General features: G+C 34.4%; 2 protein-coding genes across 4 annotated transcripts; both read left to right on the top strand.

Annotated features, from left to right (window-relative positions):
- Positions 1-34: 34 nt before the first annotated feature.
- On the top strand, positions 35-3447 carry LOC100802258 (tryptophan synthase beta chain 2). The gene is made up of 6 exons (XM_003541179.4): positions 35-278; positions 600-930; positions 1240-1456; positions 1807-2344; positions 2760-2858; positions 2960-3447. The coding sequence occupies exons 1-6, from the start codon at positions 212-214 to the stop codon at positions 3214-3216; spliced, it is 1509 nt and encodes a 502-aa protein (XP_003541227.1). The 5' UTR covers positions 35-211; the 3' UTR covers positions 3217-3447.
- A 6983-nt stretch (positions 3448-10430) lies between these two features.
- LOC100804373 (cell division cycle protein 27 homolog B) lies at positions 10431-21428 on the top strand. 3 transcript variants are annotated; one of them, XM_006593653.4, is made up of 16 exons: positions 10431-10733; positions 12225-12297; positions 12483-12592; positions 12867-12913; positions 14265-14362; positions 14916-15220; positions 15469-15624; positions 16314-16524; positions 17457-17662; positions 17815-17880; positions 19090-19209; positions 19597-19673; positions 20029-20148; positions 20242-20461; positions 20579-20860; positions 21072-21428. In XM_006593653.4, the coding sequence occupies exons 1-16, from the start codon at positions 10629-10631 to the stop codon at positions 21126-21128; spliced, it is 2253 nt and encodes a 750-aa protein (XP_006593716.1). In that variant the 5' UTR covers positions 10431-10628; the 3' UTR covers positions 21129-21428. The 3 variants fall into 3 exon arrangements, with proteins under 3 accessions (XP_006593716.1, XP_006593717.1, XP_003541230.1); XM_006593654.4 differs by having other exon boundaries at positions 10444-10733; positions 17514-17662; XM_003541182.5 differs by having other exon boundaries at positions 10454-10733; positions 17436-17662.
- Positions 21429-25312: the final 3884 nt, after the last annotated feature.

Genomic DNA, 25312 nt, shown 5'->3' with positions numbered 1-25312 from the left:
CAAAGACTATAAAATATATGGCATTGGGTGGGACAAAGTCAACGCCTTAAAATTCTAAAACCAACTATTTTTGTTTTTTTTGTTTCTTCCTTTAATGCTGCAGTTATGTTATAGACTTATTAGTACAGTAGAAGGTTTTAGTTCTGCAACATTTATCATTGACTAGTAGTCTTCCATGTTTTGAAGATCCAAAAACAATAGGAAAAAATAAATGATGGCTCACTGTGTTTTCCCTGTTAATGCACTTCCTACTCCTTCACCATGTTTCCACTCCAAAGGTACTCCCCTTCATACTTTCTATGATCAGTATTGTAATTCTCTACAAGCAGTTAAATCTGCATTCCACTAATTTTCAGCAGATACAGCTAAAGGGTTTTATAATAATTGAAATAAACAAGGGAGAAAAGAAAACCCAAGTCAGAAAATTTGTACAGAGGCAAACTTAGATTTCTAGATTTAATTGTGAAATGGTATTTAACCAAATGGGGTTTGTGATTTTGTTGTTACCTTTGATTATTGGCGTTATACTTTCCAGTTCCACTGTTTAGTAGTATAACTTGGTTATGACTTATCACGTGTTCTTGTGTTGTTAACTTCAGTTGGAAAGCAATGGCCTCAGGGATTTGCCTTGAGTGTGAGGCCAACGAATCCGAAGAGGCTTTCAAGTGCCTGCAAAGTGAGAGCAACTTTGGGTGCTTCTGATAAATCAATTGGAATTCCCAACCAATGGTACAATGTAATTGCAGATCTTCCAGTGAAACCACCTCCACCATTGCATCCCAAGACTTATGAACCAATCAAACCGGATGACTTGTCACCCCTTTTTCCTGATGAGTTAATCAGACAAGAGATCGCCAGTGACAGATTCATAGACATACCAGATGAAGTTCTTGATGTTTACAAGCTTTGGCGCCCGACCCCTCTCATTAGGTATTTAGGTTTGATTGTCCATCACTATGTTAGTGCATTTCCTTTTTGTTATTTGGAGATATGAGAAATGCTAGTAGCATACTCTTTTGAACACATTTTTTTATTTTTAGTATTAGCTGAAATTTATTGAAAATCACAAAATTTTATGAGTCAGACTTTTTTATTTAATGAGCTCTACTCATGATTTTGTATTTTAATAATGTTTAACTAATAGTAAATAGTGCATTAGAAAGACTGTGTTAGATAGTATGTTGCTATCATTCCTCTTGGAGCTATTGTCTGAGGCTTATATATCTCTGTTGAATTTAGAGCCAAGAGGCTGGAAAAGCTTCTTGATACGCCGGCTAGGATTTACTACAAGTATGAAGGTGTAAGCCCCGCTGGATCACACAAACCAAACTCTGCTGTTCCACAAGCCTGGTATAATTTACAAGCAGGTGTCAAGAATGTTGTGACAGAAACTGGTGCTGGACAGTGGGGAAGTGCATTGGCCTTTGCGTGCAGCATATTTGGTCTTGGCTGTGAGGTATTGCCCTATGGGGATTGAATTCATTAAGAATTTAACTAACTGCTTGCTAGTCTTGGTACATTTAACTATTTGTTATAATGCGTTTTGTTTACAATTAAGAAAAAAAAATGTAATTGAAGTTATATACAAGTAATTGTGCACTTTGAAAGAAGTCATCAATGGTAGTTTCTTGTTTAGCACCTCATATAATCTTTTGAGTATCATTAACCTGTTCAACTCCAACACCAACAAAGTTAGTGCTAATTGAATAATTCAAGCCTCAAGGCAATAATGGAATTGTGCACATGATGTTATTCGAGTTCAAGTTATGAAACTATGATGTTTAGTTAAATGGTTTATATATATAGGTGTGGCAAGTACGTGCTTCTTATGATTCAAAACCATATCGGAGATTGATGATGCAAACATGGGGTGCAAAGGTACACCCATCTCCATCTATGATTACTGAGGCAGGTCGGAGAATGCTTCAAGAGGATCCATCAAGCCCAGGGAGTTTAGGCATAGCCATATCAGAAGCTGTGGAGGTTGCTGCTAAAAATGCTGATACCAAGTACTGCTTGGGGAGTGTACTCAATCATGTTTTACTCCACCAGAGTGTTATAGGAGAAGAGTGCATCAAACAAATGGAAGCTATTGGGGAAACCCCAGATGTCATTATAGGATGTACTGGTGGTGGCTCCAACTTTGCAGGACTTAGTTTCCCGTTCCTTCGAGAGAAGCTCAATAAAAAAATCAATCCTGTTATAAGAGCGGTTGAACCTGCAGCATGTCCTTCATTAACAAAAGGGGTATATACTTATGATTATGGTGATACAGCAGGGATGACTCCATTGATGAAAATGCACACACTTGGACACGACTTTGTTCCGGATCCAATTCATGCTGGTAATTATTTGTTATGCCGAGAGAGTTTGTCACTATACAATTTAATTTTGAATAGTGAGGTAACTTTTGTTGATTTGGTCCTCAAAATTATGTGAGTATACAATTTAGTCCTTCAATTTGTTAATAGGACAAATTAATCCAAATCTGTCAATATAATTTTCTAATGTGTCTGCTTCATGGCAATTTAAGTCTTGAATCTATCAACTTCCAAGACAAATTGAGTTCCCAACTTTGTTCAACTTCATGGCAGAAACATTAATTTGTCATGAAGTTGACAAATTCAGGAACTAATTGTACACACACAAACTTTCAAGGAAGAAATCTTCCTAGGTTTCCATTTTCGTTTATGAAATTGTATGTTCACTATCACATGTACTATGTGAATCTTTCTATTAACATGTTTGTTTCTTTGTAGGGGGTTTGCGTTACCACGGTATGGCACCATTGATCTCACATGTTTATGACTTGGGTTTAATGGAAGCAATTGCAATTCCACAAACAGAATGTTTTCAAGGTAATTCTCATTTTCCATTCATTGGAAACAATATGCAAGTTTGGATATATAGAAATTAGAATCATATAGGATGAAATTGTGTTGTGTCTTTTTGGTTACAGGGGCTATACAGTTTGCCAGGTCTGAAGGGTTGATACCAGCTCCTGAACCAACTCATGCCATAGCTGCAACCATTAGGGAAGCTATTCGTTGTAGAGAGGCTGGAGAGGCCAAGGTTATTCTGACAGCAATGTGTGGACATGGCCATTTTGATCTGCCAGCTTATGAAAAGTACTTGCAAGGTAACATGGTTGACCTCTCATTCTCAGAAGACAAGATGAAAGCTTCACTGGCCAATATTCCTCAAGTGATTACCTGAGTTGAGGCTCATTCTATTGTAGTACAGTGAGGAACAAGGAAGACATAATAGTACTTTACTTGGGACCAAAATGTATGGTTCTCTGAACACATATATGTATCTGAGTTTGTTTTAGGCAACATTTGATCCATGTCAAGGAAGGTACAACTAGTAGTTTTTATTATTTTTTTTTTCCAAGATGGATGTGAAAATATAGAGTCTTGCATTTTCAACGTGTGTCCAACACACTTAGAGCATGTTTGTTTCCTTGTTCTAACTGCAGTGCACGAATTCCAATGAGTAAAACGAAAAAGTAACCAAGTTATTCCTTGTGTTTTGTGCTCGGAATGATAAAAGTTCCGTTGGAAACGGCCAGACAAACATGCACTTAGGTTGTGTTTGATTTGCATTTTTATTTTCTATTTTCATTTCTTGTTTTTCATTTTCTGAAAACTGTTTTCATTTTTAAAAAATTAGAATTCTGAAAATATGTTTGGTTTGACTTCTTATTTTCTGTTTTCATGAAATAAAAATACTGAAAATTTATGATATATTGACTTCTTGTCTTTTTGTATTTTTAGATTTGCTTAAAATTACATTCATTGTCATCACAATTTCATTTTACCCGAAATGAGGTTTCTGTTCTCAACTGAAAACACTGAAAACGAAAATTTATTGTTTTCATTTTCATTGAAAATGTTTTCAGAAATCCAACCAAACACATTTTCATCACTGTTTTCTGTTTTCAGTGAAAATGAAAACAGAAAACAACCAAACCAAACACCCCCTTAATGATTAGAATAAACTCTTCATCTCAAAGCGGCTACATTTTGGATTGTGCCTTGTCCATGTATACTTGAGAATTGATTTATTCATATATTCAAAAGGTGAGTAAAGCAATAAATTGCAGTAAAACAATGTTGAATTCCTGAATTTGATGTAGTATGGTACAACTCAAAAAATGAGTTAAGCAACTCAGCAATAAAAAAAGTGTTCAAAAAGTATGTCAAAATATATTGTTAGCATTTTTTAATGTTCTTATGTATGATTTTTCTTTAGATACCGTAGGATATTTTTTTATGGGTAGATACCGTATGAATTATTACAACTTAAATAAAAACTATTTAAATTTGATGATTATTGTGTTTTTTTATAAATTTATTAAGAGAATAAAGACCAACAATAATATGACATCATAAATCTATAATCTATAACTATTAGAAAGAATAGGCATAAAGAAGTGTAAAAGGGTAAGGGTAATTAAGTGAAATATAATATAAATTAAAATTAAAGTAATTTAATTATTATATGTGTTTTATAAATATGGGACGAGTATTTAAAAAAAAAAAAAAACAGGTATTACTCCTATCTTTTCACATCTCCTATCAAAATAAGTATTTTCCTTCAAAATCAAGACAAGTTGGTGGTGGTACCCAAAAGTATGGGTTTGTTTGTCATGTTTAATTTTAGCTAGTTTTTTTTTTTACCAATTTAACCCACTCTTAATTGATTGTTTGTTCTATTTATTTTTTTAAAGTTCTCTTGACTAGTGACATGATTTATTACTAAATCAATCGATCGATGAAATAACCGGTCTTGATATGATTTTAAGGATATGAAATACATGAGTAATTTTTTTTGTTATAATGTCGAGAGTTAGAAAGATTAGGATTATACTTTTATTTATTTTTGGTATAGAGAACAATAAAACTAGCTCCGTAAGTAACCTTACCCCTAAATAGGGGTGAGAATGAACCAAACCTAGTCAAACTTTACTAGACTTAAATTTAGTTTGGGTTGAATATGTAAGGCTTGAACTTGACTCATTATTTGTCATAGGTTTTTTTCAAAGGCTCGGCTCGGCTTACATAAAAGTCTGACTTAGCTTACAAGCCTATTTAAAAGCTTGCTTAAAGACGTCTTTGATCAATTAATTATTTTAAAACCTAGTGAAATACTAACTAACAAAAACAAACTTATAAAATTTCGTATAAGTAATGTACAAATCCAAAAATAATTGATAAACAAATTCATATTGAATTCAAGTCATTAAAACACAAAGTATATCAAAAGAAAATAAAAAAAAGAGAGCATAATATTAAAAAATGTATGGATTAGAGATGATTTATACTAATATAGCCAAACAAAAATATTTAAATTGTCTGAAAATGTTTTTACAAAATATTATTATTATTACTTAAACAAACCGGTTTGTCAAGTTTAACAAGTTTTTTTTTATGGTTTGGGTCTGACCTTTTTATCTAAAAAAACTTTTTAAAAAGTTTGAGCTTGACCTTTATAGTAAACAAGTCAAGTCGAGCCAAAGGCCTTTGACAAGTTGCTCGGCTCATTTCCAACCCTACCCCTAAAGCAAAGATATGTTGGAAACTCTAAAAGTCTTCCACGACACTAGCCCATGTGATTCACAAACCAATTTTTTTTTTCATAGGACTCAACATCCTCCGCCTTTATTTTTCATAGGACTCAACGTCGTCGCCTTTATGTTTCCATAGGATTCAACGTTCTCTATCTTTATTTTTTATAGGACTCAACGTCCTTTTTCTTTATTTTTTTCATAAGAATCAATGTCCTCTGTCTTTATGCTTTTATAGGACTCAACATCCTCGCCTTTTATTCCATAGGACTCAATATCCTCTGTCTTTATGTTTCCATAGGACTCAACGTCCTCGCCTTCATTTTTCATAGGACTCAATGTCCTCTGTCTTTATTTTTTAGAGGACTCAACGTCCTCGCCTTTATTTTTCATAGGACTCAAAGTTCTTCGTCTTTATGTTTCCATAGGAATCAACATCCTCGCCTTTATTTTTCATAGGAGTCAACATCCTCTGTCTATATTTTTCATAGGACTCAATGTCCTCTGTCTCTATTTTTCATAGGACTCAACATCCTCATTTTTTTTTCATAGGACTCAATGTCCTTTATCTTTATGCTTTCATATGACTTAACGTTCTCGCCTTTATGTTTTCGTAGGACTCAACGTCCTCACCTTTATTTTTCATAGGACTCAAAGTCCTTTGCCTTTATGTTTCCACACGACTCAACGTCCTCGCCTTTATGTTTCCATAGGATTCAACGTTTTTTGTCTTTATTTTTTATAGGACTCAAAGTTCTTGCTTTTATTTTTTATAGGACTTAATGTCCTATGCTTTATGTTTCCATCGGACTCAACGTCTTTGACTGTATTTTTCATAGGACTCAACGTCCTTTGTCTCTATTTTTCATAGGACTCAAAGTCCTCTATCTTTATTTTTCATAGGACTCAACGTTCTATATCTTTATTTTTCATAGGACTCAATGTCCTTTGTCTTTATGCTTTCATATGACTCAACGTCCTCGCCTTTATGTTTTCGTAGGACTCAACGTCCTTGTCTTTATTTTTCATAGGACTCAAAGTCCTCTGTCTTTATGTTTCCATAGGACTCAACGTCCTCGCCTTTATGTTCCGATAGGATTCAATGTCCTCTACCTTTATTTTTTATAGGACTCAACGTTCTCGCCTTTATTTATCATAGGACTCAAAGTCATTTGTCTTTATGTTTCCATAGGACTCAACGTCCTCGCCTTTATGTTTCCATAGGACTCAACGTCCTTGCCTTTTTGTTTCCATAGGATTCAACATCCTCTGTCATTATTTTTTATAGGACTCAACGTTCTCGCCTTTATTTTTCATAGGACTCAATGCCCTCTATCTTTATGCTTTCATAGGACTCAACATCCTTGCCTTTTTTTTTTCATAGGGCTCAACGTCCTTCGTCTTTATTTTTCATAGGACTCAACGTTTTCACCTTTATTTTTCATAGGACTCAATGTCCTTTATCTTTATGTTTCCATAGGACTCAATGTCTTCGCCTCTATTTTTCATAGTACTCAACGTCCTCTGTCTTTATTTTTCATAGGACTCAATGTTTTCTATCTTTATTTTTTGTAGGACTCAGTGTTCTCTGTCTTTATGCTTTCATATGACTCAACATCCTCGCCTTTATGTTTCCATAGAACTCAACGTCCTCGCCTTTATTTTTCATAGGACTCAAAGTCCTCTGTCTTTATGTTTTCACAGGACTTAACATCCTCGCCTTTATGTTTCCATAGGATTCAACGTCCTATGTCTTTATTTTTTAAAGGACTTCACATTCTCGCCTTTATTTTTCATAGAACTCAAAGTCCTCTGTCTTTATGTTTCCATAGGACTCAACGTCCTTGCCTTTATGTTTCCATAGGATTCAACGTCCTTTGTCTTTATTTTTCATAGGACTTAACCTCCTCGCCTATATTTTTCATAGGACTCAATGTCCTCTGTCTTTATGCTTTCATAGGACTCAACATTCTCTCCTTTTTTGTCGTAGGACTCAACATCCTCCATCTTTATTTTTCATAGGACTCAACGTTCTTGCCTTTATTTTTCATAGGACTCAATGTCCTCTGTCTTTATGTTTCCATAAGACTCAACGTCCTCGCCTTTATTTTTCATAGGACTCAACGTCCTCTATCTTTATTTTTCATAAGAGTCAGTGCCCTTTTTTTTATGCTTTCGTAGGACTCAATGTCCTTGCCTTTATGTTTCCATAGGACTCAATGTCCTCGCCTTTATTTTTCATAGGACTCAAAGTCCTCTGTCTTTATGTTCCCATAAGACTCAACGTTCTCGCCTTTATGATTCCATAAGATTCAACGTCCTCTGTCTTTATTTTTTATAAGACTCAAAGTCCTTGCCTTTATGTTTCCATAGGATTCAACGTCCTCTGTCTTTATTTTTCATTGGACTTAACGTCCTCACCTTTATTTTTCATAGGACTCAATGTCCTCTGTCTTTATTTTTCATAGGACTCAATGTCCTTGTCTTTATTTTTCATAGGACTCAATGTCCTCTGTCTTTATGTTTTCATAGGACTCACCGTCCTCGCTTTTATTTTTCATAGAACACAACGTCCTCTATCTTTATTATTCATAGGACTCAATGTCCTCTTTCTTTATTTTTCATAGGACTTAACGTCCTCTATCTTTTTCGAAGGACTCATTGTCTTTTGTCTTTATGCTTTCATAGGAATCAATGTCCTCGCCTTTATTTTTCATAGGACTCAATATCCTCTGTCTTTATGTTTCCATAGAACTCAACGTCCTCGTCTTTATGTTTCCATAGGATTCAACATCCTTTGTCTTTATGTTTTCGTAGGACTCAACGTTCTCGCCTTTATGTTTTCATAGGACTCAATGTCCCCTGCTTTTATGCTTTTCAAAGACTTCAATGTATTTTGTTTTTTACGCTTTACAAGACTAGCTTCAATGTCTTCTGCTTTTATGCTTTTCAAAGACTTCAATGTCTTTTACTTTTATGCTTTTCAAAAGACTTCAATGTCTTATGTTTTATGCTTTAGAAGACTTCAATGTCTTCTATTTTTATGCTTTCAAAGACTTCAAATGTCTTCTATTTTATTAGTTTCATTATTTTTTGTTTTCTCTGGCATCCGGTTTTGAATAGCCCAATCGCTCGAATGAAATTAATGTCATTATCTTTACTTATATTTTATTTTTAATAAAAGATAAGTAAAGAAGGACAACTGTTAGACCCTAATTTCATCCGGGTATAATACTTTTATAATTTGGATATGATGTTTTGATAATTGCTAATCGAATTACGATGGTTGGCACTGGTTACAACGCAAGGCCAAAGGGTCGCTCAGGGTTTGATGGTTGTTTGTCAGATCTAGAAACAAAAAGCCACAAGGAAAGGGGGAAAATGGTCATTTCCAAGAATTTTCTGGACCTAAACTCACCCAGGCTAGCATCTGGCTCGCCTCGGCCAAGAAGAAGCTTCAAACCTAAGCAAGCCACTCGCTTAGGCGAGTTAATACCTTTAGCCCTAAGCAAGCAACTCGCTTGGGCAAGCTCCCCCTACACCAAATGGCTTTTTCTATAAATAGCCATGTAGGGGAAGAGGTTTAGGGGTGGAGAACAAAAGAAGGAGAGGAAGAAACACAGAAAGAGAAAGAGAAGAAGAAAAGAAGCAAAGTTGAGGCGTTGTCGAATCGCAACCGCTCTCACTAGCCTTGTACCTCATGCAATAATCGGTTAATTTTTCTTAAGAGTTAAATGTAATCTATGTACCCTTATGGGTCCTCTGTGATATTATGTGTGTATTTATCTTCTCCCCTTTGTTGTTGGTAATTTCTTCTTATTCGTAAGGCTTAATTCTAGTCGATCACTAGTGTCATGAAATTGGTTTTTTTAGTGAGACCGGAAGGCAATAAACAAAACCAAAATGAAAAAAAATCAATTCATAACCAAATTTCTTTTCGTCAAATATCACTTGAGATCGTTTCAAGGTCCAACGCTTTAACGATTCCCTTCGCTTTTCAAAAATTAAAACGTCGTTTCAAGATCCAACGTCTTAACAACTCTTTGTTTGCAATTAAAATAAATCTTTTAAAAAAAACATGAACATTCTTACTTAAAGAACTAAATAGGTCTGATTTCTTCATTGCACCTGGGGATACATAGGAGTAAGGACAACACCCTTGTAGATTTGAAAAAAAATAATAAAAAAAACAAAATAAATGATTTTGAAGTCATGTTTTGCACACTCGATTAAAAGTTGTTGTCTCTTGTGATGGAAGCGCGATGTGTTAATATTTTCCCTATACGTAAACAATTTCTGAATTCTTCTTTTCAAAATTCGCAAACCTCTTCTAGATTTTTCTAACGTTTTTCTCGAATAAACGTTGATGACGACTCTCACTCGTTTTCTCCTTAGGAGACCAAGTGTTTTTATTTATTTTCTTTTGTCATCCTGACCTAACATTTACTTTTCAAGCTCAATATTTTTGGCAATAGAGTAAGTTAATAAATAAAACAAATTAATCTAAATATGCAATCGGATATTTGATATGAAAATTAAATGTACATATAATATGTATAGAAAAAAAAAGTAGAATAATGAGAGATAAAAAGCGACGAATGCAATGAATAAAAAAAAAATATTATATTAACGATATATCTCATTTTGATTATTAACCTTGTGAAACTCTCCTTTGTGACGTTGTGGTTTGTGGACCAGGTTTATTATTTATTCATTTTTTTCTTTTCTTTTTGTTCTCATTGATGATTAGGAATCTGCTTATAGAATTTCTCCAGCCACCATTATCCGTCCAACCCGCACTTTCCACAGTTGACAGTGATACCAACGGCGCGTCATTCCGCAAAACGCACCGCATTGAGCGATGCCATGTCACGTGACCGAATTTCAAAAATGAGAGGTGCACACGTGCCGCTCCCAATTTGAACCAAACCAAATAAAGAATAGAAAAACCTGAAACCCAAAAAACCCCCCACTCAGTCACTCTTGTGTTCGTTCAGTTCAGTTCCTGCTTTTCTCTGAGTGAAGAAAAAAAAAAACGAACGTTACGAGAGAGAGAGCCATGGAAGCAATACTCGTAGATTGCGCGCAGAAGAGTCTTCGCCATTTCATGCACTCCAATGCCATCTTCATCTCGCAGCGTCTCTGTGCTCAGTTTCCCTCCGAGGTGTTTTTTTCTTCTCTTTTTCAACACTCACATTGAAAATTTTCTTTTATTTTTTTTATAATCTCTGTTTGGTTTCTCAGATAATCGAAGAAAACCTAACCGGAGAGGAAATTTAGTTACTAAAGCCTACGAGCTTCAGGAATTTAAATTGTTTTTCCTTTTTTTTTTTTAATTTACGTTTCCCGGCGCTCTCTTTCGCCGTGTTACCTTTGTGATCGATGTCTTCTGGTTAGGGTATCGGTAGCTGTTTGATTCGATTCCTGTGTTGAAGTTTCTCGATGGAGCGTTGTTTGCTTTGAGTGATTTGGATTCGGTTTTGTTTTCATGTTGGGTTAATTGTTTGAGTGAGTGAATTGAGGTTTGGAGTTTCCTTGAGTGTCTTTGATAGGTTTCTTTTGTTTTGAAGCGATAAACTGTGGATGGTGATTTTTCCGGTTTTGAAAATTGAAGTTTGTTTGTGCTGAACCACTGAAAGGGATACTTGGAGTTATAGCCTAGTTCTAGAAATTTTGGCATTACTTTTGTTGATGCTAGAGAACACACTTGTCAAATACTCCTAAAGTTCAGTATGAACTCAAGTGTCCAGTGAGCTCCATAATGTGCGACTTGGTGTGACCTAGGTTGGTGATGCCTATTTAACGAGTGTGTTCTCTGTTAACTGTTCCCACCATTTTCGGGGGTGGTGCCAATTGTGCCTTTGCTAGTTTCCTGCGAAAGTTCTAGACACCGTTATATTGGCCACCAAGGCCCGGTGCCCCCAAATTCTTTGTGGCCTTCTAGTGTTTTCGCACAAGGGTTTCATAGACCATAACATCATATTGGTTCTGTTAGTATAGATCAGCCGCAAGACCAAGGATGGGCCCAGTCGGCTGCTTCCTCGGACAGTTATGGGTGGGACATCGGTCGGTTTACCCATAGGACTCGGTCAAACGATTGACAATTCCTCAAATGCCAAGTCTGTTAGGTGTAGGCGATTATTCGGTCAGAAGTTTCAACATGAAGCTGTTTTTGCAGATTTTTAAGGCTTAGGATTACATGGTGTTTTGTTCTGTTGATAAAGAAACACCCTTGTTGCTCAAGACATAACGCAACCAACATTAATTATAGTCATTTACGAAAAATGTGAATCACACAGATCTCTTAGAAAGAAAATGTCCATATTTAAGCTTCACTATTGTGATATGTTTTATTATTAATTTATTATTGTTATAAATTTTGGCATTATCTTTCTGAATTAATAATATGGATAATGTATCCTCCATATTTGTTGTACTTGTACCTAAGATACATGTGTTTTGAATGTGCCTCTGATACTTGTATTGGAATGTGCCTAATCAACAATTTTGTACTGTTATAACACTGCTAATTTTATTACTTATCAAATTGGTTTGCACCCTTTATTTGGCCATTTATTAAGTGAATGTCAATTGCTAAAGGACATCTTTTATACTTTCTTAGTCAGTGTTTGATAATTATGTTTGTTTTATACAGACAAACTTGCAATTGTTAGCTGGCTGTTATTTGCAGAGCAATCAAGCTTATTGTGCATACCATATCTTAAAGGGTATGTTTTTTGCCTTAATTATTTATGTCCTATTTTTTTTTAATATCACACTTCCTTTCCTACCCCTTTTATTAGCTTTTTAAAGAATGTTTTATTTCCTTTGGTTGCTATTATTTTGTAACAATGCCTCTTATTATATTGCTTGACAGTTGACTCTCGTTATTTTTTGTCTTTATTGCTTGAAGGAACCCAAATGGCTCAATCTCGGTACTTGTTTGCGATATCTTGCTTTCATATGGATCTTCTTAGCGAAGCTGAAGCTGCATTACGTCCTGCCGATGAGCCTGGTGCAGAGGTATAAAACGCAATTTAGTATGTATTCTTATTAATGATTATCTCCCAATTATTAAATCATAAAAATATATAGGTGGCCATATTTTATTTCCCAAACAATTTTAAATTTTCTATCATTCTTATTTTGCTTATTTCTAGTCTAGTTTGCTATTATTGGTTCATTTATCACATAAGTTCTGACATCCTCTCTGTTTCTAGTTGTTTTTATTATTGTTTGTTGCTGCATGTTTTGGCAGATGAATGATTTTGTTAATTTTGTTTTTCTTACTATGTAGGTTCCAAACGGTGCAGCTGGTCATTATCTATTAGGGCTCATTTACAGGTAACTGAACTGTCTTCTCATCAATGATTGACCAGTCCCCCCTCCCAAAAAAATATATTATTTGGCATAGATCACATTATGCATACATGCAAACATTTAACAATGACCGACACCAAATTATTTTACCTCTTCTCACCTCTTAGTGGAATGTACAAGAGGCTAAGAAGAGTTGTACTTATACGACCTTCCCTAGATTATAGTTATGAATAGGATGCTATAGCAGTATAGCAGTGCAGAGCAGCTGTGAGTTGCTACAATTTTTAGTAATTTTGATTAGAGACCATAGTGGCTGCTGCAGTCGCGACCAAAATAGTGCTCGTTGCCATACTATAGTGGCACTAGAATGAGGCTTTTCCAAAAATCCCCATTTTCTCCGTAAAAAAACAGGAACATTTCTTTTGGGGGTGCTAGGGGATAAGTTGAAATTTCCGCCCCCTTTTTAGAATTAAAAAAATCCCTCATTGTTTGTATTTTTGCATGCACCCATATTTGAACCCTCATCCTTCTCTGTTTTTTCTCTATGCAACACCCTACCTCTGTTTTTATCAAATTTTTAAGATTTCTTATATTTGAAATATGAATGTCTTTTGAATTTTGTTTGTTTCCTACCTAGACCTTTTATTGTTAATTATGAATATGTAACGATTTTTCAGTATTTTTTTAAATTTTTGAGCATTTATATGCATATAATATATAAATATAAATTATTTAATCTGTATATCAAAATTATTGAAATTAGCCTCCCACTATGTGCTATACCATTATAACGTTTTTGGGGTTGGCTGCTTTGCGCTGCTGTCCAAGATTTGATAACTATGCCTTGGAAATGTTAGTAAGTTGTAGTGAAGTGTTTTGGTTTTTGTAAACTATCTTCTCTGTGAAGGATGGACAACTCCAAGAAGAATCTATTGAGAATTGGAGAAGGCATATTGTTAACACATTTTAAGTAGACAACAAGGCGTGATTTCAATCCTTGAATTTTATAACCAGTTCTGTACAAACTATTTTTGCTAAGCAGCCTAAACTTTATTTGGATTGATTTTGCTCTAGAATTTCGTGAAGGATTCTATAACATTTTGTGATAATCTCACTTTTCTCTATTAGCACATCCCTTTGCCAAATCTCTTGCATGTTCACCTCACAGTCCCTTGGTTGTCATTTGGTGGTTGATTCCCATTAAGTATTTGGTATTGTGCTTAATGAATATTTGGTCCATTGTGTTCCTTGAACTGATTTCCATTGAATTGTCTTTAAACACCTGTCTTTGCTTTAACTTGTAATTAGTTCGTGCTATTTTCATATCTATATTCATCCTTCTATATTTCCTTTAATAATTATTCTGCCTTTTCAGATGCACTGACAGAAGGAAAAATGCCATACAACATTTCAAGCAGGCACTGTCAATGGATCCTCTTATGTGGGCTGCATATGAGGAGTTGTGTATATTAGGTAATGTGAGATGATTTCACTTAATTCTACACCGAATATACTTGATGAAGCAAATGGCAAAACCTATTAGTTTAAATGGCTGCTTGCTAAGTTGTTAAGTGTCTGTTTCCCATTTGGATGAGGTTATTTTTAGCTTTGATCAAATAAGAAAGCTACCTAAAGCAAAGCAAACATTTTAAACTGTATGGTATGGTTATGGGCACTTATTGTTTAAACATTTTGTTTTGGTAATGGAGCATCATACATAGTTTATTGTGGTTTGCACATGTGATAGATGAAAAAACATAACAGTAATGAGCACTAGAAAAAGCATTTGTTATTCTTACTTTTTTTTTTTTTGCTTGGCATTTGTTATTCTTACTTAAGTGCTTATGGCTATACCAAATACTGAATCTGTCATCTGACTCAACAGAAAGCATACATATGCCAGGAAACCAATGCAAAATTAGAGTTGGTGTAATTAAATGACTGTTTCATTTTTCTAATATATATTATATTGTTTTCTTATGCTCATTCATCAATATTATCATTTCACTGTTTTCTAAATATCTAGGTGCTGCTGAAGAAGCAACTGTAGTTTTTGGTGAAGCAGCAGCTTTTTGCTTACAAAAGCAATACCTGAATTGTTCAACCTCTCCAAACTCACATATGTCACCTGAACATAGTAATGAAGTTGCCGCAAGACCTTGTATGTCTGAAGAAGCGAGTCCAAGGCAACTCAAACAAATGCAAAGTCTCAAGGATATTGCTACATATCATCATGGAGCATCTATTTTAGGAGGAGCTGCTGGTCAACCTATTAATAGCAGTTCATCTAACATGTCATATTATAACACCCCATCTCCAATGGTTGCACAGGTGACTGTAGTTCTATATTGTGTATGCGTAACCGGATAACCCAATTCTAAAATCCTTAAGGCTAGCTCATAGGGTGAGGGTTTCCCTTATATACTTTATCTTGGTACTATCTCTAGCCAATGTGGAACTTGGGTTTTTTCCAACAATATATATGTATATATGTGTGTGTGTGTTCTTTTGTCAATATGTGTTTGATGTCCATTTTTCCTTTTCAAATGAATGACATGTTCTGTTCTTGTTCTTTGCAGTTGTCAAGTGTTGCTCCACCGCCGTTGTGTAGGAATGTGCTGCCAAATGGCCAAAATCTTACTACACTTAGTACTGACAGTTCTCCTAAGTCAACAGTAAACTCTCCTATTCAAGCCCCTCGAAGAAAGTTTGTGGGTGAAGGAAAGTTACGAAAGGTTGGTTCTGTTGATCAACCTCCATTCTTGTCAATAGATAAACATGTCAACTGTATGACATTTTCTCTTTCATTGGAGATTGATTTGATCATTTGATTACGTGGCTTAATCTAGAGTAAACAATGGCAGTATTGGATAGATTGTCTTTTTCTTCTTTTGGAAGTAATTAGTGATATTGATTTGTACAGATTGTTAACATCAAAACTGGCAATCTACAATGCATTGAGCTCGGCGACCCTTATATTATGGGAATGGCACTTTTTTCTATCAACATTATTGAACATCAATTTTGTTTCCATCTAATAATGATATTCTTCTGAGTATCTGAGTTTACCTTCATGTTACCAATTACCATTGATTCTCATTTATATGCTTGCAATATTGTTACTCAATTTTTGGCATACCCTCAGCATCTCAGCTTAGCTATAGTTTATTTTTCATTCTGTTCTTTGTGGATTTTTACTTGGTGCTATACATCATAAGATGAACAGTTGAATATATTTTGCATATTATGACATGTGAATTAATTGACCATTTATTCTGTTGAGTAACTTGCTTTTTTGAAGAATGTTTTGCATGATTGTAATAATATGTACTCTGGGTTGAGTGCTTGACTTTTCCAGACTATATGATATTATATTCACTCATTTGTTTACCATTCATTTTTCCCTAAATATGTATTGTTACAGATTTCGGGTAGATTGTTTTCTGATTCTGGTCCTCGGCGTAGTTCACGACTTTCTAGTGACTCAAGTGTAAACACAAATGCTAATTCAACTGTTGTATCTGGAAATGGAACCAATAACTCTTACAAGGGAGGTTCAAAGCTAAACCATATGGCATTTCGTACCATGGCAATTCGTAAAGGGCAGTCATGGGCCAATGAAAACATTGATGAAGGTGATGAATGTTTATATATTTCATTACTCTGTTGTATAAGTTTATTATATTATATGGAAATGTTTCCCTTCGTAAATAGTTTTATTGCAATGTTTGTGAAGTCATTTACTTGTACAAGTTGCATTCCCCCAGCTGATGATGTTAGATTTCTTGTCAATTTTCTTCTATGCTATAGCCTTTCTAAAGATATCAGAAGGAAAATTCATATCATAGATGGTCTTGTTAGCTCCTTTAGCCTATGTTTGGTAGAGAGGGATGAAAGTGTGAGGAATGAAAAGACTTGAAAGAGAGTAGAAAGTAAGGTTGTTTGATTGGCGTGAAAGAGATGAAAGATTTGAATTAAAGTATTTCGTAGATATGAAAAGAAAAGAAAAAAATATTATATATATATATATATTATTATAATTTTATGTTATTTTTATTTATTATTAAGGGGGGGGGGGGGGGGGACTGGGAGAGGGATAATGCATGTTTGCATAATTGGTTATGCTTATGCCGAAAGTGAGACTCCGTTCCTCTCTCTCTTCTGTTACACATACTGTCATCCTTCTCTCTACTTTCACCTCTTTTCTTCTCAATTTGCGATGAAAGTTGAAGCATGAGGACATATTTTTCAAAACTTTTCAGCTGCCTTTCGCACACACCAAACATCCTTACCCAACCACTTTCATCTCCTTTCAGCTTTGTTTCATCCCTTTAGACCAAACACACTGTTAATTTCTGATTATTTAAATTGGTGAGCCAGATTGTAATAGTAATCCTTGTCAACATAAATATGCTGAACTATATTAACCTTAAGGTTTGCATATCAATTGTTGATCATGGTTAATTCATTTTTTTTCTTAAGGTGGTTATTGCCTAAAAGTTTCCTTGTTTCAAATACTTAATATTTTTCATTTCTTTAATTTTAGGAATTTGTAATGATGTTCCAGATGATTCTTCTTTAAATCGTACATCTATAAATTCTTGTTCATCTCCTGTCATTGAAGCCAAATCTTATGAGCAAGAAGCAGCAACTTTTCACATTGGTGGGCAAGTAACAAGTGGTTCTAAGGTCATCACTGGCACTTCAGAAATATTAACCCTTCTAAGAGTTCTTGGTGAAGGCTATAGACTTGCCTGTTTATATAGGTGCCAGGTATTAATTAAATTTTTCTGGGGAAAATCCAGATAATATTTATATTTTTTTAATGTATTGTAATTAGGGATTTGAAATTGGAAAAATAAAATGTGGTAAATACCTTGTCCCCAGTTGCATTTGTTTCCTAATATCTTTTTATGGTAGAGCAGGATGCTCTGGATACCTATCTGAAACTTCCACAGAAGCATTACAACACTGGCTGGGTTCTTTCTCAGGTAATTTTGGTAGCTCGGCATGCTTTCTCTGGTCTTTCATTGGGATTCTTCATACATAAATAATGATACAGAGATATATTGCATTCATGCTCATGAATCATGATGTTTTATTCCAATATTTTGTTTGGCGCACATAGAAATTTGTTCTTTATTGTACCTATTTTTTTCCCACTTTGTTTGATGGATATCTTGTCTGCCCCTTAATTACACTACTGCACTTTCCTCAGTAATAAAAATAGTATTTTTCTGTATATGAAGTCTTGTTGCTGAGGTTCTAACTTCTAAACTCAAATCAAAATTAATCTCACTGTCCAGTATCCATTTTATAACTAATAACCAATCTTTACATTCACGACTTAATCCAATGAATAAGATGTAAAGTAAGTCACAACTTTTTCAACTTTTGATGAGACTATAAATACAGAAATAAAAACAAAGAACAAGAGAAACTCAGTTAAATTAAATTTCAGAGACTAAATTAAATCTCAGCACATTTCTTGTGCCTTGTTCAGGCTTCAAGCCTGGAAGACCCTTGTGTGAGGGGTTGTGTAAATATACAAATTTTTAGTAGGCTTCCTCGTCCTGATAGACGATAGGTTAATCTTTTTAGAGGGTTGGTCTTTGACAATAAGTCTGTTGGTGGGAGAGAACAAGGAGATGTGAAACTGACCTATAAAGAAAACATAACTATTTGCTGTAGTTTATATATGCCAGGCACATGTCTGACATGGACACATGACACAATTATGTGTCCAGTTTTCTTTTTTGGAGGGGCTTACAAAATAGCAAGTATTGGCACATATGAATTATGATAAGTATCAAGATATTGTAAATCTTGGAGCTACATACATACATACATATATATATATATATATATATATATATATATATATATATATATATATATAACAAAGTATAAATGATTTTCCTTGAATTTTCAATTTTATGTTAAGTACCAACAAACTGATATCTTAACTGCATACTACAGATCTGTCACACGCACACCACATATTAAAACTCACCATAAAACAGAAGGTTCCCAATTAACACAAAATAACTGCCTAATAGAACTTGGCCAATCAATGCCTCCTTGTACAGAAATAGCCTTGGCCTAATAGAAACAAGCTATCCCTTCCAGATTAGTGTTAGGATTTGGTTTCATCAGTTCAACTCTTTGAAATCTCCTTACTTGAACATGTTTTAACGCAGGTTGGGAAAGCATACTTTGAGCTAGTTGATTATTTAGAAGCTGATTGTGCCTTTAGTCGTGCTCGTCAGATTACACCTTATAGTTTGGAAGGAATGGATATACACTCGACAGTCCTTTATGTGAGTTGACATATTTTCTTTGTAAAAAGCAAACCATTTATGTTTCTTTGTTGCATTTCAGACTTGCACATTTGGTCTATTCAAAATCTCTTGATAAAAGATATTGCCTTAATCAACATGTTTTGAATTTTAATGCTCTTGTTTTGGGCTTCTAGGCTAATGTTACACCTAGAATATGTTTGAGGCTATGATTTCTATGATGCTACATGCTATTTATGAAAATGTTTCCTTTGTTGATGGTTGTCATCTACAAATTTACAAAGAAATCCTGGATGTTGATATGTGACACCTAGAATATCCTTGTATTTCTTTAGCTTCTTCCCCCCACTTAAAAGTTTAAAATTTTAAATGATTACTACATGACGAACTGACTTATATCTGGTGCAGCATTTAAAGGAAGATATGAAGCTAAGTTACCTGGCACAGGAACTGATTTCAACTGATCGCTTAGCTCCTCAATCTTGGTAGTGTTACATTGAACTTTATTGTAATTCTCTGTGTAACAATTTTCAATTTTTGGGACTGAAATTTCTTCTTAGAGGTAATTTTTTGCATACTACTGTCTTCTTTTCAGATGGCTTAAAACTGTATCATTTCCTGTATATGTGTGCAAACTAAAGGTTTATGTATATTATGGTTTACTAGATTTGGTTGTGAAGCTGATGATAATATTATCTTGCTGCTCAAAAGGAATGTTATTTTGGAAAGTTGAAAGCTTGAGAGTTGAACATTCCCCCCCTCCCGGGGCTGTATATCGCTGTTCTATTTTAATCATTGTCACTTATCCTGGTTTATCTTTTCTGTTTAATACCGTGGCAGGTGTGCCATGGGTAATTGCTACAGTCTACAGAAAGATCATGAAACTGCACTGAAGAATTTTCAACGAGCTGTTCAACTGAATCCCAGATTTGCATATGCACACACCCTTTGTGGACATGAGTATGAACATTAGTCTTTCTTTTATGATACACATGCGTCCACACAAGTTTTCGGCAACTTTTTATGATCGTGATTCACACTTTTTTTTTGCAGGTATGTTGCACTAGAAGATTTTGAAAATGGGATTAAGTGCTACCATAGTGCACTCAGGGTTGATTCAAGGCACTACAACGCATGGTATGGACTTGGAATGCTATATCTTCGCCAAGAGAAGTATGAGTTCTCTGAACATCATTTCCATATGGCCTACCAAATCAACCCACGATCTTCTGTTATATTGTCATACCTTGGAACTGCTTTGCATGCTTTAAAGGTTAATAATCTCGTCCCACTTGTTGTAGTGGTACAATATACAAACTACAATTGCATTTGTCTTTTGCTCGTGTTTCTGTATCCAGGGTTCTGAAATTATGCTTCTGTGATTTGTCAGAGAAGCGGGGAAGCATTGGCCATAATGGAGAAGGCTATATTGGAAGATAAGAAAAATCCACTTCCCATGTATCAAAAAGCCAGCATACTCGTAAGCTTAGAAAGAATTGACGAGGCTTTGGATGTCCTTGAGGAGCTGAAAGAGGCGCAACCTCGTGAAAGTAGTGTCTATGCTTTGATGGGCAATATCTATAGAAGGCGTCACATGCATGAGAGAGCAATGTTTCATTATGGTGTTGCTTTGGATTTGAAACCATCTATAACAGATGCTGCTATGATTAAGGTGAGTGGCTTATAACAGCTTTACAACAATCCTTTTTGGCTCTAAAATCGTTAGCAGTTTTTACAAATAACTGATCTTTCTGCTCTTTTGATTGGTTTGGTAAATGTTTAGTTAATTTGTATGATCACTATAGTATACGTAGGAACTTATGGTTGCTGTCATTATTTATTTATTTTCCTATGTGACTTGAAGCTTCTTATTTTTTAAACAGGCTGCTGTTGAGAAATTGATTATACCTGATGAGTTCCAAGACGAAGATGACTCTTAGCTCTACCTTTGAAGTGCAAGATTTGAATTATAAGGATTTGATTTCCGGCTAGTTGTGTATACAAGCAGCACAAATGCTCGAGTGAGTATTCATTCAATGTTCAAACAATCATCAGTCCATCTAATTTTCGAAACTTTAGAACTGCACACAGTTTTGTAGGAAAGTCGAATAGGGTTAGAGATGATGTAACAGAGGTACCGAGAAGCTCCTATACTTGTACAAATAGTTGCATTAGGGATAAATAGGTGTACCATAAGTTTATCTATTCATTTGTCTATAAATCAATGCTTTAGTCTATCATCTCTGGTTTAAATCATTGGTAGCGTCAAATGTTTCATCTCAAATTCATTTTATAACGTGGAGTATTAGCAACACTTATATGTAAGTTAAAAGTTATTGAAAACTACAAAATTGTTGGAAGGTTTTTTAAATGAGTATAACCTACACAATTTTTTTATATTCAATAAATTTTAACTAATAGTGAAGTGTTAGAAAGTGTGCTTCTAGTATTTCTCTTATGATTTTTCAACTTCGATCCTTCCAAATGATGATGAATATCTTTTTTGCAAAATCATTTTATTTTTATTTCTCCCTTCAAAAACCACAAAAGAATGGAGCTTAAACTATTTTGTGCAACCACAAAGGCAATGGTCAAATCCAGAAATATTTTTCTAACGTTGAAGGAGTACAATGACAATAGTTATACAACGATCAAACAAATATACAATGTAAAAAATGTTTGCAGTTCTTCCATAAGAGATAGTAATACTGAAATACAACAACTAATGACGCTTCTTGAACGAGACTAATATATTCATTGGCATAGATTAAAGGATGAAGATGTTGTGCGTGACATATTTTGGAGTTATCCTGATGTAGTCAAATTAACCAATGCATGTAATTTAGTATTTTTGATAGACAATACCTACAAAATAGATAGGTATAGGCTGTAGTTACTTGATATATAAGAGACAGTAATACTGAAATACAACAACTAATGACGCTTCTTGAACGAGACTAATATATTCATTGGCATAGATTAAAGGATGAAAATGTTGTGCGTGACATATTTTGGAGTTATCCTGATGTAGTCAAATTAACCAATGCATGTAATTTAGTATTTTTGATAGACAATACCTACAAAACAAATAGGTATAGGCTGTCGTTACTTGATATTGTTGGTGTGACACCAACAGGGATGACATTCTCTGCTGCCTTTGCTTATTTGGAGGGAGAACGTTTGAATAACGTTGTTTGGGCTCTTCAAAGGTTTCGTGGTCTTTTCCTCGGACGTGATGCACTCTCTGGAGTTATTGTTATCGACAGAGATCTAGCATTGATGAATACGGTGAAAACTATATTCCTTGAGTCTATGAATTTGTTGTATCGGTTTCACATTGATAAAAAATGTGAAGGAAAAGTGTAAAACCATTGTTGGTCAAAGAAATGCATGAGATTATGTAATGGAAGCCTGTGAGAGTTTAGTGGATTGTCCTTCTGAGCAACAGTTTGATGAGTGCCTTAAGAAGTTTGAAATTGTTTGTTCACCATGGCTAATGTTTGTTGACTCTGTCAACCAAACATGAGTCATTCCTCACAAAGAAAGATTTGTTAAAGCCTGGACAAATAAGGTCATGCATTTTGGAAACACAACAACTAACAGGTATGAAATTTTTAAATATGTAAAGTTGTCAAGTTTTACGATTGAATGCATAAAAAAATAATGTGTTTCTTCTATTGGTTGTGTATCTCATATGCAGGATTGAGTATGCTCATTGGGTCTTAAATAGACTACTACAAAATAACCTTGGAGACCTATGTAGTGTTTGGGAAGCCATGAACAACATGATCACGCTACAACACACTCAAAATAAGGCATCTTTTGAGGCAAGTACACATGTGATTGGACATGTGTTTAAAGTTACCTTATACAAGAGACTACTTGGCATGGTATCAAGGTATGCTTTAAATCATATTGTTGCTGAGTTTGAGCGTGTACATTATGTTGGCAAAAACCCTTCTCGTTGTGGATGTGTGATGAGAACTACTCACGATCTTCGATGTGCATGTGAGCTATCCAAATATGTTGTTGGTACCATACCACTTGAGACAATCCATATGTTTTGGCGGAGACTAAGTTTTTCAGACTAAGGGTTATCTGAGCCCCAAGTAAGCATAACCGAAGAGATAGAAACCATTTCTAAGCGATTTGAAGAGCTTGATGTTTGTGGCAAAATTACTTTGAAGAGTAAATTTTGGGAAATTGCTTACCCTGATCTAAACTCTATGTGTGCTCCTCCAGAAAAGGTGAAAACAAAAGGTGCTCAAAAGAGATTGATGACCAAGCAACAAAGATCTATAAAGCTTGATCCCTCGTACTGGGAGTATGTTGATGCATTACATTCCGTGCAGAATAGTAATTTGTCAGTGAAACATAGTGCATCATCATCATCTGAGCAACCATTTGAAAGAAGGACCATGCCGATGTTGGATCAATTTCATCCATGCATTCATGATTCCATTGTAAACATTGTTGATGTGAAAGCTGATGGTAACTGTGAATATCATGTAGTTGCTGCCCTATTAGGTATGGGTGATGATTCATGGTCATTGGTGCACAACCATTTGCTTAAAGAACTTCCAAATTGTTTGATGACTATATAAACTTGGTTGGTGGTATAGACCTATTTGAGGAATTAAAGCGATCCCTACTTGTTGATGGATTATCCATGGTATAGTATACAACTTTAATGTTACGTTTTGTTTGATTAAATTTGCATTAACTAAATTCAATTTGTTGACTTTACATGTAGGTTACCATGGACAAGTGAATGAATATAAATGACATGGGATATGTCATTGCATCAAGGTATAATGTGATCCTTGTCTCTCTTTCACTTAGACAAAACATGACATTTTTTTCTCTTAGAAGTCAACCACCAACAGATTCTTCTGTGCATCGTGTGATATGTATAGGTCATGTGTATGGTAATCATTTTGTTCAAGTAAATGCATGAGTCATCCTCTCTGTGTAATTATTGTGAAAATATTTGCACCATGGTATTTTAAATGTGTATGTTCTTATGTAACAGGTATTTCTAAGGGACCATTGTCCGTTACCGCCAATAGCGTTGTTATGGTCTACACATTGTCATCATCAGGCAAAACAGTAACCCACACCATATATTAGTAGAATGCAACAATATACAAATTTGTCAAGGTTGAATACATAATATGTTGATTTAGATGAAGATTAAACATTTACTTACTTGTGTGCTTGTGATCTAAAATGATAATATACATGTGTTTCATTAGATGTTGACATTTACTTAAGTGTCTTTATGTCACATTGAATCCACTAATCACATTGTTAGTGTTACTTAAATAATTAAGTTGGTTTCACTAATTAGGGTTACTAAAGGATAAACATAATAATGTAAATTTGTTATTAATTTAAAATTAAAAATACAAATTAAACAACTAACGTTCTTCAATCATATAAAACCATAAATTATATAAAACAAGGTAACTGAAATAACTCTTCATGCGTCTTCAATGCGCCGCCTTCGTCGCGACCGCATATATACATTGCGATCCGCAGTCACACCTTTAGCGATCCGTAGACAATCCTCCATGATATCGTATGTCTCTGTGCCTTTAGTGACTATCGTATGTCTCTATACAAATTATCTTTTAGAAAATATATTTTAAAATTTTAAATTATGTGGTGGAATGTTGGTAAATATTTGTGTTATAATTTAAAATTTATAAATATACATTACTTATATTAATTCTATTTTATAAAATAAAATATTTATTTTAGATTTTCTTAAGATTTCATTTTAATGAATCAACTAGTTTGTTAAGTTTGTTTTGACAATTGTAGGTTGGTTTCCAACAGTCATATTTTGTTGTTGCATAAATGTCTATATATATCTCTTTCCTCTTTCCTAAAAAAGACACTCATTTCTTTCTCCAAAAAAAAAATTCTTTCTTTTCCTATATAAAAAACTTATTCTTTGAGAGCAAGAACATTGATGTCTAGAAGGTTCGGGGATCCTTTCGTTGCACACGATCGGAACCAACGGGTTGTCGTATCTTGGGAGAGAAGCGCAGTCAAATTTTTCTACTTCTAAGGATAGCGTTTGCGCGCTTTAACCCAGAATAAATATTTCTTCCCCTAA

The sequence above is a fragment of the Glycine max genome, chromosome 13, assembly GCF_000004515.6.
Source record: "Glycine max cultivar Williams 82 chromosome 13, Glycine_max_v4.0, whole genome shotgun sequence".
NCBI lineage: Eukaryota > Viridiplantae > Streptophyta > Magnoliopsida > Fabales > Fabaceae > Glycine > Glycine max.
This window is presented reverse-complemented; position numbering and strand designations above follow the sequence as displayed.

What these genes read in the sequence shown, in the direction of transcription:
- LOC100802258 (XM_003541179.4), top strand. Translation starts at nt 212, where the DNA reads ATGATGGCTCACTGTGTTTTCCCTGTTAATGCACTTCCTACTCCTTCA. An exon ending in TATTTGGTCTTGGCTGTGAG is followed by an intron (nt 1,457 to 1,806) that starts GTATTGCCCTAT and finishes TTATATATATAG; the next exon opens with GTGTGGCAAGTACGTGCTTC. An exon ending in TCCGGATCCAATTCATGCTG is followed by an intron (nt 2,345 to 2,759) that starts GTAATTATTTGT and finishes GTTTCTTTGTAG; the next exon opens with GGGGTTTGCGTTACCACGGT.
- LOC100804373 (XM_003541182.5), top strand. Translation starts at nt 10,629, where the DNA reads ATGGAAGCAATACTCGTAGATTGCGCGCAGAAGAGTCTTCGCCATTTC. An exon ending in CTATTAGGGCTCATTTACAG is followed by an intron (nt 12,914 to 14,264) that starts GTAACTGAACTG and finishes CTGCCTTTTCAG; the next exon opens with ATGCACTGACAGAAGGAAAA. An exon ending in TGAGGAGTTGTGTATATTAG is followed by an intron (nt 14,363 to 14,915) that starts GTAATGTGAGAT and finishes CTAAATATCTAG; the next exon opens with GTGCTGCTGAAGAAGCAACT.